This window comes from Poecilia formosa, unplaced genomic scaffold, assembly GCF_000485575.1.
Source record: "Poecilia formosa unplaced genomic scaffold, Poecilia_formosa-5.1.2 Scaffold508, whole genome shotgun sequence".
NCBI classification, from domain to species: Eukaryota; Metazoa; Chordata; class Actinopteri; order Cyprinodontiformes; family Poeciliidae; genus Poecilia; species Poecilia formosa.
In genome coordinates, this window is record NW_006800447.1 from 271,611 (window position 1) to 283,960 (window position 12,350).

The 12,350-nt window shown below is 55.9% G+C and overlaps 4 protein-coding genes and 1 long non-coding RNA gene across 8 annotated transcripts in view; 3 read left to right on the top strand and 2 right to left on the bottom strand.

Moving 5' to 3' along the window:
* Positions 1-3,775, top strand: part of med16 (mediator complex subunit 16) — an 8,920-nt gene extending 5,145 nt beyond the window's left edge. Inside the window, exons 8-16 of one of the 3 annotated variants that reach the window (XM_007579118.2) lie at positions 126-281; positions 359-567; positions 647-853; positions 916-1,126; positions 1,195-1,337; positions 1,423-1,615; positions 1,840-2,056; positions 2,127-2,210; positions 2,291-3,775. In XM_007579118.2, the coding sequence (XP_007579180.1) occupies positions 126-281; positions 359-567; positions 647-853; positions 916-1,126; positions 1,195-1,337; positions 1,423-1,615; positions 1,840-2,056; positions 2,127-2,210; positions 2,291-2,417 (1,547 nt within the window). In that variant the 3' untranslated portion in view covers positions 2,418-3,775. Of the gene's footprint in view, positions 1-125; positions 282-358; positions 568-646; positions 854-915; positions 1,127-1,194; positions 1,338-1,422; positions 2,057-2,126; positions 2,211-2,290 lie in introns of those variants that run through there. The other 2 variants (XM_007579120.2, XM_016664729.1) reach the window with 2 other exon arrangements.
* Positions 3,776-3,841: 66 nt separating this feature from the next.
* On the top strand, positions 3,842-7,316 carry plppr3b (phospholipid phosphatase related 3b). The gene is made up of 8 exons (XM_016664730.1): positions 3,842-3,937; positions 4,057-4,165; positions 4,501-4,686; positions 4,770-4,896; positions 4,972-5,167; positions 5,237-5,294; positions 5,386-5,559; positions 5,743-7,316. The coding sequence occupies exons 1-8, from the start codon at positions 3,858-3,860 to the stop codon at positions 7,069-7,071; spliced, it is 2,259 nt and encodes a 752-aa protein (XP_016520216.1). The 5' UTR covers positions 3,842-3,857; the 3' UTR covers positions 7,072-7,316.
* Positions 7,066-8,004, bottom strand: LOC107834038 (uncharacterized). Its single transcript, XR_001659823.1, has 3 exons — positions 7,393-8,004; positions 7,164-7,328; positions 7,066-7,131 (listed from the first exon to the last, which is right to left on the bottom strand). It is a non-coding gene; the product is annotated as an uncharacterized LOC107834038 (long non-coding RNA).
* A 15-nt stretch (positions 8,005-8,019) lies between these two features.
* The window catches only part of tmem259 (transmembrane protein 259), a 13,062-nt gene continuing 8,731 nt past the window's right edge, over positions 8,020-12,350 (top strand). The window contains exons 1-4 of the mRNA XM_016664726.1: positions 8,020-9,944; positions 10,508-10,961; positions 11,198-11,288; positions 11,571-12,320. Of these exons, the coding sequence (XP_016520212.1) occupies positions 10,632-10,961; positions 11,198-11,288; positions 11,571-12,320 (1,171 nt within the window). The 5' untranslated portion in view covers positions 8,020-9,944; positions 10,508-10,631. The remainder of the gene's footprint in view (positions 9,945-10,507; positions 10,962-11,197; positions 11,289-11,570; positions 12,321-12,350) is intronic.
* Positions 10,978-12,344, bottom strand: LOC107834037 (uncharacterized). 2 transcript variants are annotated; one of them, XM_016664748.1, is made up of 2 exons: positions 11,725-12,344; positions 10,978-11,629 (listed from the first exon to the last, which is right to left on the bottom strand). In XM_016664748.1, exons 1-2 carry the CDS (start codon positions 12,081-12,083, stop codon positions 11,542-11,544), a joined length of 447 nt encoding a protein of 148 aa, XP_016520234.1. In that variant the 5' UTR covers positions 12,084-12,344; the 3' UTR covers positions 10,978-11,541. The 2 variants fall into 2 exon arrangements, with proteins under 2 accessions (XP_016520234.1, XP_016520233.1); XM_016664747.1 differs by having other exon boundaries at positions 10,978-11,596; positions 11,694-12,344.

The window sequence follows — 12,350 nt, forward strand, 5'->3', positions numbered from 1 at the left end:
ACCCCAGACGTCCCGACGTCCCGACCCCTGACGTCCCGACCCCTGACGTCCCGACCCCTGCCGTCCCGACCCCTGACGTCCCGACCCCTGACGTCCCGACCCCTGACGTCCCAACCTCTGCGCAGTGGGCGAGAAGCAGCCGACCATCTTGAAGTGGCGCATCCTGACGACCACCGGTGACCTGGAGCGCGTCTCCGCTGTGGCGCTGCCCAAGCTGCCCATCTCCATCTCCAACACTGACCTGAAGGTGGCATCAGACACCAAGTTCTGCCCCGGCTTGGGTGAGGAAACGGCAGACCCTGGACTCGTCCTGAGCCCGGCCCTCTGTGACCTGGTCGGGTTCTGGTTCTGGTTGCAGGTCTGGCCCTGGCATTCCACGACGGTAGCATCCAGATCCTGCACCGCCTGTCCCTCCACACCATGGGCGTGTTCTATGGCGCCGCCCAGCGGCCCGGGGACGACGCTGCCATCAAGCGCCCGCGTACCACTGGCCCCGCCCTCCACTTCAAGGCTCTGCAGTTCTCCTGGACCTCGCTGGCGCTGGCCGGGGTGGACGGCCACGGAAAGGTGAGGCCCGTCTCAGTCTGTTTGCACGTGAGGCTGAATCTCTTCAGAGGAAACCTTTTGTCCTGCTGTCTGTCCTCAGCTCCACATGCTGCGCGTGTCGCCCTCTATGGGCCAGGTGCTGGACATGAACACCACACTGCGACACCTGCTGTTCCTGCTGGAGTACTGCATGGTGACAGGCTATGACTGGTGGGATGTGCTGCTGCACGTGCAGCCCAGCATGGTGCACAACCTGGTGGAGAAGCTGCATGAGGAGTACATGCGGCAGAACCAGGCACTGCAGCAGGTCAGCACCGCATGGCCGCCGCCACCAAGCACCCTCTCTCCGCTAATCTCTGATCTCTGCAGGTTCTGGCCACGCGCATCGTAGCCGTCAAGGCGTCTCTCTGCAAACTCTCCACGGCGACGGCAGCGCGGGCGTGCGACTTTCACGCCAAGTTGCTGCTCATCGCTATCAGCTCCACCCTGAAGTCCCTGCTACGTCCACACGTCCTCAACACGCCGGACAAGAGTCCAGGCGACCGGCTGACTGAGATCTGCGCCAAGAACACCGACACAGGTAAGAGCCAGGCAAGCGGCCGCATGGCTGGGCGAGCGGCGTCTGACCTGGGCGGTGTGTGTCCTCAGACATCGATAAGGTGATGATCAACCTGAAGACAGAGGAGTTCGTCCTGGACGGCCCCCCCCTGCAGTCCCTGCAGCAGCTCATCCAGTGGGTGGGAGACTTCGTCCTCTACCTGCTGGCCAACCTGCCCAACCAGGTGAGCCAGGTGGGTGACCTCACGGCGGCTTAGCCTGCAGCCGCCTCATCCAGCCAAGGTGAGAGCCGTTGACCCCTGACCTGTCCTCCCGCAGGGCTCGGCGGTGCGGCCTGGGTTCGGCTTCATGAGAGACGGGGCGTCGCTGGGAATGCTGCGGGAGATGCTGGTGATGATCCGGATCTGGGGCCTGCTGAAGCCCGGCTGCCTGCCCACCTTCACCGCCATGTCGGACAACCAGGACAGCATGCAGCTGCTGTTCCGGCTGCTCACCAAGCTGTGGCTGTGCTGTAAGGCGCCGCAACACCACACCTCGCTTGCTAGCGCAGCACGCAGCTGCAGCATGTCTCTCTGATATGTATGACTGTAACATGGAGGGCAGGTGGTGCATTCAGGGGTCTTGGGGAAAGCAAAGCTTCAGTGGTGTTATGAGTCGTTTTACATAAATCAGATGTTATGGTTTCATTGACGGGCACCTGACGCTAAGCCCCGCCTCCTGTCCCCTGATTGGCAGCGCGGGACGACGGCCCCCCCCAGGAACCCGACGAGAGCCTGATAGACGAGTGCTGCCTGCTGCCCAGTCAGCTGCTGGTTCCCAGTATGGACTGGCTCCCAGTGAACGACGGCATCATCGTGAAGCTGCAAGGGAAGCTGCCGCTGCGGCTGCAGTTTGGGAAAGCCTCGTCGCTGCAGGGGGTGGGAGTCTCCGCCCCCCTGGATGTGTTCACCAGGTAAACCTCACCCTGCCCGTTGCAGCACAGGGCTCTGGCTGCAGGTGAGCTCACCTGTGTTTGTGTTCAGGAGTCCTGGAGCTCAGAAGATGGACAACCTGCGCTGCATTCACATGGGTGTCAGCCCCACCGAGGAGAGCAAGGCCTGCACCAGGTGAGTCCACAGGAAGTGATGTCATTGCAACACCCAATCACTTGGAGCCCCGGTAACCTGTGACACACCGCCCCCTACAGGTGTGGCTGCGTGACAATGCTTCGCTCCCCCAACAAGACGAACGCCATGAAGCAGTGGGAGCAGCGCTGGATCAAGAACTGCCTGTGTGGAGGTCTGTGGAGGAGGATGCCGCCCACCTTCACCTGAACGCACCTGGCCAGGCGTGGCCAGGTAGCCATAAAGATGTCTGAAGGAAGCTCCTGCTTCCTCTGTTTGCTGCAGAGAGGCTGCAGCGCCCCCTGTATTCTGTAAATAAAACCTGTTTTCTAATAAAAGCATCAAACTTCTTCAGCTCCGTCATCTCAGTGAAGGTTAGGAACGCAGCCATGCTAGCAGCAGGCGCCATGCTACTAGCAACAGGGTCTACTATATCTAGCAATGGGGTTAGGCCACCTAGAAATGTGGTTAGCTGCCTAGCAACATTGTCTATCACCTAGCAACGGGCTTATACACCTAGCAACAGGTCAACCAAACTTATCAATGGGGCTAGCCACCTAGCAACAGAGTTGACCACCTAGCAACGACTTACAACACCTGGCAACGGGGTCAATTACCAGAATCTACTCCTCCCACTCAAGAGTTCTGCTGTAAGCAGGTCAGCTGGTTCTGGTCCAGATGAGGCATCAGACTAGTGTTCCATAGACTTCCATATAAAGCCCAACCCAGCCAACAGCTGGGGGAACCTGGACCACCATCTTAGAACCACAGACGGAACCAATACAGATCTGTTCAGAGCACCAACAGAACCGGGCCGGTCCACACAGAAAGAACTCAACTGGGGGTTTGGGTCAGAACCACCAGAACCGTCATGTTCTGCTGATCAGCTGCAGTGTTTCACGGAACAGACGGGGGGCGCTCTTTCTCCTCTCTCTTTTCTGTCTCTTTTCTCTCCCACCCGCACGCGCAGCTCGCCCCCGCCGCGCCGCCGCATCGCCCGCAGACAGAAAGACGTTCACGGATCTGCGGAAGCTGCAGAGGAACGTTGTCCGAACCAGAGCCGGATGGGTTTGGATCGGAACCAGAGCCAGCAGCAGCCGAACTAACTGGACCGCAGCCAGCAGCTCTGCGGGAACGTACGGTACCGGGAGAGAGACAACCTGAACAGGTCCGGGATCTAAGGTGAGACCGAACCGTTCTGCTGCGTGCACGTGTGTTTATCCGTGCATGTGCACGCGCTGCAAGCAGAACGTTCCTGGTCCAGATGAACCGGTTTGCAGGAACACCTGTCTCACCTGCCTGTCTGCCTGTCCGGACGGGTTCTGGGTTCTGATTGGTCGGAGTGTCGTAGCGCGGGGGAGGATGAGGATGATGAAGCCTCCCGCTCCCTTCGTGTCTAGCTCAGTGATTACTGATTGGATCTGTCCTGCAGAATCTCTGACCCGGTCCACAGCGCCGCTGATCCAGAACCAGCGTGGTTGCGGCCGATCTCACCAGATCAAACAGTTGAAGGTGGGACCGACGCGGTCCGGTTGGGTCCGGTCTAAACACACAAAGAAGCTGTAGCAGTCTGAGAAGAAAAGAACTGGATCCAAACAGCACCGAACCCAGAACCAGAACCCTTCCTGTGTTTGGTGTTGATTTGTCTGGATGCAATCGGGCCCAGCAGGTCCATGTTGGACTGCAGGTGGTGACCCGGTTCTGGAGGGAGTTCTGGTTCTGGACTCCAGGTGTGTGTGACGCACAGCAGGAGAGAGAGCAGCCAGTAGCAGCATGACCACAGAGATCGCTCAGCACGACCCCAAAGAAAGTTTTAGAGCCGAAACATCTCACTGTGTGTGTGTTCCAGGTTCATGAGGATGATGATGATGATGATGAGCTCCTCGTCCACAGAGAAGATGAAGAAGAAGGCTCCCAAGGATAGTCTGACTCTCCTGCCATGTTTCTACTTTGTCGAGGTCAGAGGTCACCCAGGGATAAAGATAGAGCTAAATTATTGAAAACTATGAACATCAGTTAGAGAAACTTAAATATCTATACTAACATGACCTGTGCAGACAGAAACAATCGATCTCAGGATCACAGATCGTCTTTAACCATCAAAGTTTTTAGAGAGATCTGACGTTCAATAAACATTTCATAATTATCTTCATGAGATTTTCCTGATTTGCTCTTTTTGACCCAGGACTTTGATGAGTTGACGGTCCAGAAGTTGCAGAGAGGTTCCGCTTCCAGAACCTCGCTGCAACTTCTGGACCAGAAGGGAACTTGACTGTGTGTGTTCTGGTGGCAGCTGCCCATCGTGGCTTCTTCTATGGTGTCGCTGTACTTCCTGGAGCTGACGGACGCGGTGCAGCCGGCCCAGGCGGGATTCCGCTGCGGCGACCGGGCCCTCAGCATGCCATACGTAGACGGAGGAGATGAGCTGATCCCGCTGCTGATGCTGCTGAGCCTCGCCTTCGCCGGCCCGGCCGCCTCGGTACGAGGCCATGCCCACCCAGCGACCTCACAGACCAAGAACCTGACCCGGGTCAGCTAAGGTGTGTTTGTTTTGTGTGTCAGATCATGCTGGTGGAGGCGGCGGTTTACTGCCTGCAGCCTCGCCTGAAGATCCACCGAGCCGAAGGAAGCATCAACGCCGGCGGCTGCAGCTTCAACTCCTTCCTGAGGAGAACCGTTCGCTTCGTAGGTAGGACCCTCACCTGACTGCCTCACCTCTCTAAATGTCCACCTGTCCACCTGTCTGTCTCTCTACCTGTCTCAGGTGTTCATGTGTTTGGGCTCTGTGCGACAGCACTGCTCACTGACATCATCCAGCTGGCGACGGGTTACCACGCCCCGTTCTTCCTCACTGTCTGTAAGCCCAACTACACACTGGCCGGCGGGTCATGTGACCAAAACGCTTACATCACCAGAGACATCTGCTCCGGTCACGACCAGCATGCCATCATGGCGGCCAGGTGCGGCGTGTCCTCCTGTCCGTGTCGCGTTCTCCAGGTAGAGGCTGATTGTTGATGTCTCTCTGGCAGGAGGACGTTTCCTTCCCAGCATGCAACTCTGTCGGCCTTCGCCGCCGTTTACGTCTCGGTGAGCGACTAACCATCTAAAGCCTGTCCTCCCAGTTCCATCTCCAAAGGTTGACTGGTCCTGTTCATGTGTCTCCCCTTTTACCCCCCAGATGTACTTTAACTCCACCATCTCCGACTCCACCAAGCTGCTGAAGCCGGTCCTGGTCTTTGCATTTGCCATGGCGGCGGCGCTGACAGGCCTTACTCAGATCACGCAGCATCGCAGCCATCCCGTCGACGTCTATGTGGGATTCCTGATCGGCGCCTTCATTGCTGCATATCTGGTGAGACCCCACATATGTGAGATCAGCTGCAGTTGCCTTGGCAACTTCACCAGGAGGCTCAGTGCAGCGCTGCGGAGGCGACAGGTCTTCAGGTGTTTTAAAGTTAGACACCTGAAGCGTCTCCACCCGTCTGCCTGGGACTGTTTCCTGTTCTGACGCGCTGCTCCTGTTCCCATTCTCCAGGCGCTTCATGCCGTCGCCAACTTCAGGTCTTCTGATGAGTGCACTCAGGCTCCGTCCCCTCCCCTGCCGGTGGAGGACCCTCTGCGGGCGCTGACAGAGCGCGGACACGATTCGGTGTACAACAAGGGTCCCGCCTCGGCCTCAGAGAGCAACGATGAGATTGCAGCGGCGCCAGCCCCTCTGGAGCGCCTGGAGGGCCTGGGGCCGCTGCAGAGGGAGCAGGGCTCCATGGAGGGCCTGAAGAGGGCCAGCGTAGACGTGGAGCTGCTGGCTCCTCGGAGCCCCATGGGGAAGGAGACCATGCTGACCTTCAGCAACACCCTGCCCAGAACAAGTGTGAACATCAACGGCCCTCTGGGTGCCAGCGAGGCACCAGGGGCCCAGGGAGCGGCGGTGCAGCGGCGGCTGAAGGCGGTGCAGGTCCCGGTGGACCCCATGAGGTCCCAGCAGCTGGTGTCAGAGTGGAAGCAGAAGTCCATGGAGATGCGCGGCTCAGGGCCTCGTGAGGACGGGGACCACGAGCCCAGTGAGGATGGCTCCGAGGTGAGCTCTATGGGGATGGACGATGCCGGTTCTCAGGCACCCATCTGCCAACCTTCGGTGCACTGCATGAGGGTAGGCTCAGGTCGCAACCCCACCCCTCCTCCAGGTGGTGCCAAAGCTGTGGCAACGCCCAGACCGCCTCAGATCCCTGAAGCTGGACCCCCACCAGTGTCTCCAAAGAGCGCCTTGACCAGGGCTAAGTGGCTCGCCATCCGGGAGAAGACCAGCGGGGAGGCTGCTGGCCGCGGCAGTGTCAGCCAGCCACGCCTCATGCAGGTCATTGCCTTGTCCAAGCAGCAGGGTCTGCTTCCCTCCTCCTCCTCCGAGAGCGCCTCCACTGGCTCCGCTGCCTCCTCCAACACGGACTCCCCCCTCTGTCGCCAGCGAGACGGGCCGGGCATCGTCACCGTGGACGCCCACGCCCCCTATCATCCTGTTGTGCAAACTCCACCCCCTCCACAAGCCCCGCCCCTAGCTGGGAACGGAAGCCCTTGGGAGTGGGCCACGGTATCCAATGGAGATGACCCACAAGAATCCTACGGCCTCAACAAGCTGACCAGGTCGGACCCGACGGCCCGTGCGAGCAGCTTCCGCCCACGCCGCTCCGCATCACCTGCCATTGACCCCGCCCAGCAGGCAGAGATGGCGGCGGATGCTCAGCGTAGGGAAATGGCCATGAGACGCAAAACGGCGTTAGTTCTACTGGATCGAGAAATCCGCAACCAGACTGAACAAGAAAACTACTACAAGAGTTTACAGGGACGGAGGTTCAAGGACCAACCGTAACCCCGAGACACCTGGACCAGACCTGGACGGGACAGAGACACCTGGAGGGGACAAAGACACCTGGAGGGGACAGATGGAGGGGACAAAGACACCTGGAGGGGACAAAGACACCTGGAGGGGACAGAGACACCTGGAGGGGACAAAGACACCTGGAGGGGACAGAGACACCTAAGGGGGACAGAGACACCTAGAGGGGACAGAGACACCTAGAGGGGACACCTAAGGGGGGCAGAGACACCTGGACAGAACAGAGACACCTAGAGGGGACACCTAAGGGGGACAGAGACACCTAGAGGGGACACCTAAGGGGGACAGAGACACCTAGAGGGGACACCTAAGGGGGGCAGAGACACCTGGACAGAACAGAGACACCTTGAGGGGACAGAGACACCTGGACAGAACAGAGACACCTAGAGGGGACAGAGACACCTGGACAGAACAGAGACACCTTGGTTTTGGGCCATTTTAGCAACAATAAAGCTAACGGAGCCCCTGAGCTAATAACCTGACAGAATTGCAGCAAAGTTTTTAGTTAATAAAATCATATTTGTCCAATAATGAGATTATAAAGGAATCATGAAGACATGAGCTGCCAGCTGCTCTTGGTTGGCTGTTTGGTTCTGAGTGAAACGTTTCCTCCTCGCATGAAACGGACAACCTGTTTGAACGTTAGCATGGGTTGCTAAGCTGCTGTACTGAGGAACGTTTTTCTTGCCAGCAGGGAATAAATTATTAATGTTGGCAGCAAAATGTTTCAATGTTATGGACTCGACACAGAAACGTCTTTGCGATATTGGAAAGGGATTTTGGGTTACTGCAGTGTTTCTCTATTCCGGTCCTCACGCCCCTGCTCTCCATGTTTTAGGCATTTCCCTTTTGCCACACCTGGATTGTATCTCTGGGTGATTAACAGGCTTCTGCAGTACTTGATGTTCATGCAATCATTTGAATCAGCTGCTCTGGAATAGAGGGACATCTAAAACATGCAGAGCAGGGGGGCTGAGGACTGGAATTGAGAAGCACTGGGTTACTGGAACCAGACGCAGCTGACCTTCAGGGTCAGCGGGGTCGCATTAGCCTCCCTGCTACAGCAACAGCTTTGTTTCTCTCAGTGTGCCAACAGGAAGTGATGTCAGCAAGGTTGGATCTGTTAGCTTTACTGCAGTTAAAGTGGCAAATTGCTGGCTTTATTGCCCTGGTCGCCTTGGTGACGGTATAACATCTGGACATGATATTGGACTTTTCACCCACAGAAATGCCCATCAACAGTGTCTGAGGTCAAAGGTCACATCCAGAAATTTAAACGATTTCCTCTGGAAGCGCAGTAAACCAGAACTCTGGATCCAAATGATGAGTAGCTTAAAGCTGCAGTTTGTAACTTTAATAAAATGTTGTTTTTTCTGTTTTTGTTCAAAGTGTCATCAGATAATCTCTGCCTGCTCCCAGTGCTAACTACAGAATACACAACTCATTTAGAAACTACTAATCAGAGCCAGGAGGTGGGTGTTAGCACTGTCAATCACACTTGTGTATGAACTACAACAGAGCTGGCCATCAATGCAAGCTAGCAGCTAGCATAGCCACCATGATACTATTAATTTAGGTTAAGTTTATTTGACATTAGGCTGTTTGGCACAAGAGAGGGTGTGAGCAAGTGCGTTCATGAGCCTGATTGGCAGCGCTAAGACCCTCCTTCTGGCTCTCATTGGTTGTTTGAGCAGTAGTGGTGCATATCTGCAGATGGCAGTGGGACCACAGGGAGAAGCTCATCGGTGTTACTGTGTGGAAAAGTTTTGCTGCATCTTTAAAGCTCCTGCTGTGATCCCTCACCTGCCTGGATGTGTCTGTTGCCATGGCGACAGACACCAGGGAGAAATTTTCCTTCAACTCCACACATAAATTCAAACACATTCATAAAAAAATCATGATGTCACCATGGTAACAACTTTGTTGCCAGGGCGACGGCTCGGTCGCTACGGTAACGTCTGGTTGTGGTAATGCGCTCGGTGCCGGATGTCGATTGGCTGCCGGCCTGAGTCACGTGACTGTCGTTCTCTAGTGATTTATTGTGAAGCTGCTTTTGTCAGCGGGGCTCCGATCGTCCACCTGTTCGTCTGCACCTACCTGAGGACAGGTGGACAGGCTGTCCCTGCTGCTGCATGTGATCTCATCCTGTTGCCATCTGTAAAGCCATGTGTGAGGATGATGATGCTGCATGCTTTGTTCTCTCCATGATGAAGAGTCACAATAAAAACGTTCTTCCAGCCTGAAGGCGCCTCATTCACCGCAACACGCAGCGTTACTGCAGCTGGTCTAGATCAGAAGATATAGAGCAACAGATCTAGAGCAGGTGATCTAGAACAGCTGATCTACAGCAGCAGACTTCCAGCGAGCGGTAACCCATGGTAACCTGCTCAGAGCTCATTCTGTAAGCCGCCTGTCAGACAGTGCTCAGGGTTAATCAAGCCGCTCTGTCATTTATAGGTCACTACTCCCAATAACTGCGTTAAAAACTTCCGATCAGTCCGAATTCAGGAATAACGATCCCCGCCGCCTGTCAGGCAGCGCTCAGGGCACACGACGCACTTTCCGCAGCTAGGACCCGTACTTCCGGCTGTGGTTCGGCAATAGCAGCGGCCGTTAGCTGTAGCTGCTGCTCGGAGCGGATCACATCTCCCGGATTCTCTGAGCGGCTCCCCGGCCGACCCTGCCCTTTGAATCCACCTGAAGCCGCTCCGCTGTCGGTTCCGAGCCGCCAGCCGAACGCTAACTTGGGGCTTTGTCGAGCTTCAGGTCCGGTCCTTCCAGTTAGCATCAAGCTAACAGCTAGCTTCCTGCCGATGAAAACATCGCGAGGAAAACTTCGCTGACAGGTGAGTCTGACGCACCTACAGGTCCCCTTTCTGACCTGGCAGAGGGCTTACAACCCCTAACAGCCAGCAGTGACGCCTGACGTTGTTCCTCAGCATTTACTGCTCCTCGCACACCTGAACAGAAGATGCTGAGGAACACCTGAATTCCTCACCTGATGGAACAACGTCCCGATTCTAAACATGGGTAGCTTCTAAAGATCTAAAATCAGCTTCCAGGCCACGCCCACATTCTGCCCCTCACCAGCGCAATCAGCCAGCCCATCACTTGTTTCATGGTCACCATAGCAACCAGAAAATTACATCAAGGCACACATTAACGTGAGGTGGAGAGTCGCCACAGTAACGGCGAGATGAACCAGTCTGGGTCAGAGGTCATTCATCCAGAAGCAGTCTGGGTCAGTCTGTTCAGGATTTGGATTTCCGGTTCAGGTTTATTTTTTTGCACCAGCTGAAAAATATAAAATGTGATAAAAGCATCAAAGCTAACCAGAACCGGAATCCTGACCAGGTTCTGGCACTGAGGGCCAGTCTGTAAATAACTGCGCTGTGTTTGAACCTTCCAGGTGGATCCGGCTTCCGGGTTGGTCTTGCTGGAACTGGATCTGAGTCACCTTCATGAAGCGGACCAGAACCATGCTGACATAGGAACGGGTTTGGGAGCACCAGAGTCCTGCAGCGGCCGCCGCCATGTCGGAGAACCAGGCCAACAACAACAACGTTCCTCTGAACAACAACATGGGGCCCAACCGGATCCGGAACCCCAACATCAACCAGAACCCGCTCATCAATGTGCGCGACCGCCTCTTCCACGCCCTCTTCTTCAAGATGGCCGTCACCTACGCCCGGCTCTTCCCGCCGTCCTTCAGAAGAGTCTTTGAGTTCTTCATCCTGCTAAAGGTGAGACATCCCACCTGGCCTGGACTGGGTTGGGAGGTTCCCGCTGGCTGCAGCAGCTCACCTGGTTCTGATCTGGTTCTGGAACGACAGCTTTCTAAAGCTACATCCTGCAGTTACACAGTTTGACCTGTAGGTATCAGACAAGAGCTGGCCTGAGCTGAAACTGTCCGTTTGTCCCTGTAGCTGTTATGAGCTTCGGACACATTCTAATTATTTTTGCTTATTTTTTGTTGTTTTCTTTAAAGACTTTAGTAAAATGATTTCCTCTGTTCCTTCTGGAGTTTAGATAATCTCCTGTTTTCTGATTAACATCTGATGACTTTGAGGCTGGCGCTGTTCTTCGCCCACCTGTAAAGAGGCTGGCCTTCGGGAGTGTGTGGATCCACCTCTCACTTTTCCGCTCTCCCACCACTGGGGGCGTCCCGCCGATAGGCACACAGCCAGCGGGTGCAGGCCAAGCAGTAACTTTTGTTGGCCTTTGGTTTTTTGTTGTGATTTTGGTCTGGTAAGACCGGTTGTCCTGTTCTCGCTTCTTTCTATTGCAGTAGGTTCTTTTTTTACTTTTTGCTTTGGTCCGGTATTAGCAGGGGCTTTGTGGCTCCGGTAACCTAAATTTGTTTTTTTCTTCCGCAAAAGTTAAAAGCAGCTGAACAAAATAAAGATTCAAGAAAAAGGGTTAAAAAAAAAGAATCTTTGAATCCTAACTCTTGAATCCCAGCCATCTCCCAGACTTCTCCCAGTCGTCTCCCGGAGGTCTCCCAGCCATCTCCCAGCCGTCTCCTGGACGTCTCCTGGACATCTCCCAGCTGTCTCCCGGACATCTCTCTGCCATGTCCCAGATGTCTCCCGGACATCCCAGCCGTCTCCCAGACGTCTCCTGGACATCCCAGCCGTCTCCCGGACATCTCCCAGACGTCTCCCGGACATCTCCCAGACGTTTCCCAGAGGTCTCCCGGACATCTCCCAGACGTCTCCCGGACATCTCCCAGACGTCTCCCGGATGTCTCCCGGATATCTCCCAGACGTCTCCCGGACACCTCCCAGACGTCTCCCGGAGATCCCAGCAGTCTCCCGGACGTCTCCCAGCCATCTCCCGGACATCTCCCAGACGTCTCCTGGACATCTCCCAGACGTCTCCTGGACATCTCCCAGACGTCTCCTGGACATCTCCCAGACGTCTCCTGGACATCTCCCAGACGTCTCCGGACATCTCCCAGACGTCTCCGGACATCTCCCGGACATCTCCCAGACGTCTCCCGGACATCTCCCAGACGTCTCTCAGACGTCTCCGGACATCTCCCAGACGTCTCCCGGACATCTCCCAGACGTCTCCCGGACATCTCCCAGACGTCTCCCGGACGTCTCCCGGACATCTCCCAGACGTCTCTCAGACGTCTCCTGGACATCCCAGCGGTCTCCCGGACATCTCTCAGACGTCTCCCGGACGTCTCCCATCCATCTCTCAGACGTCTCCCGGACGTCTCCCATCCATCTCTCAGACGTCTCCCG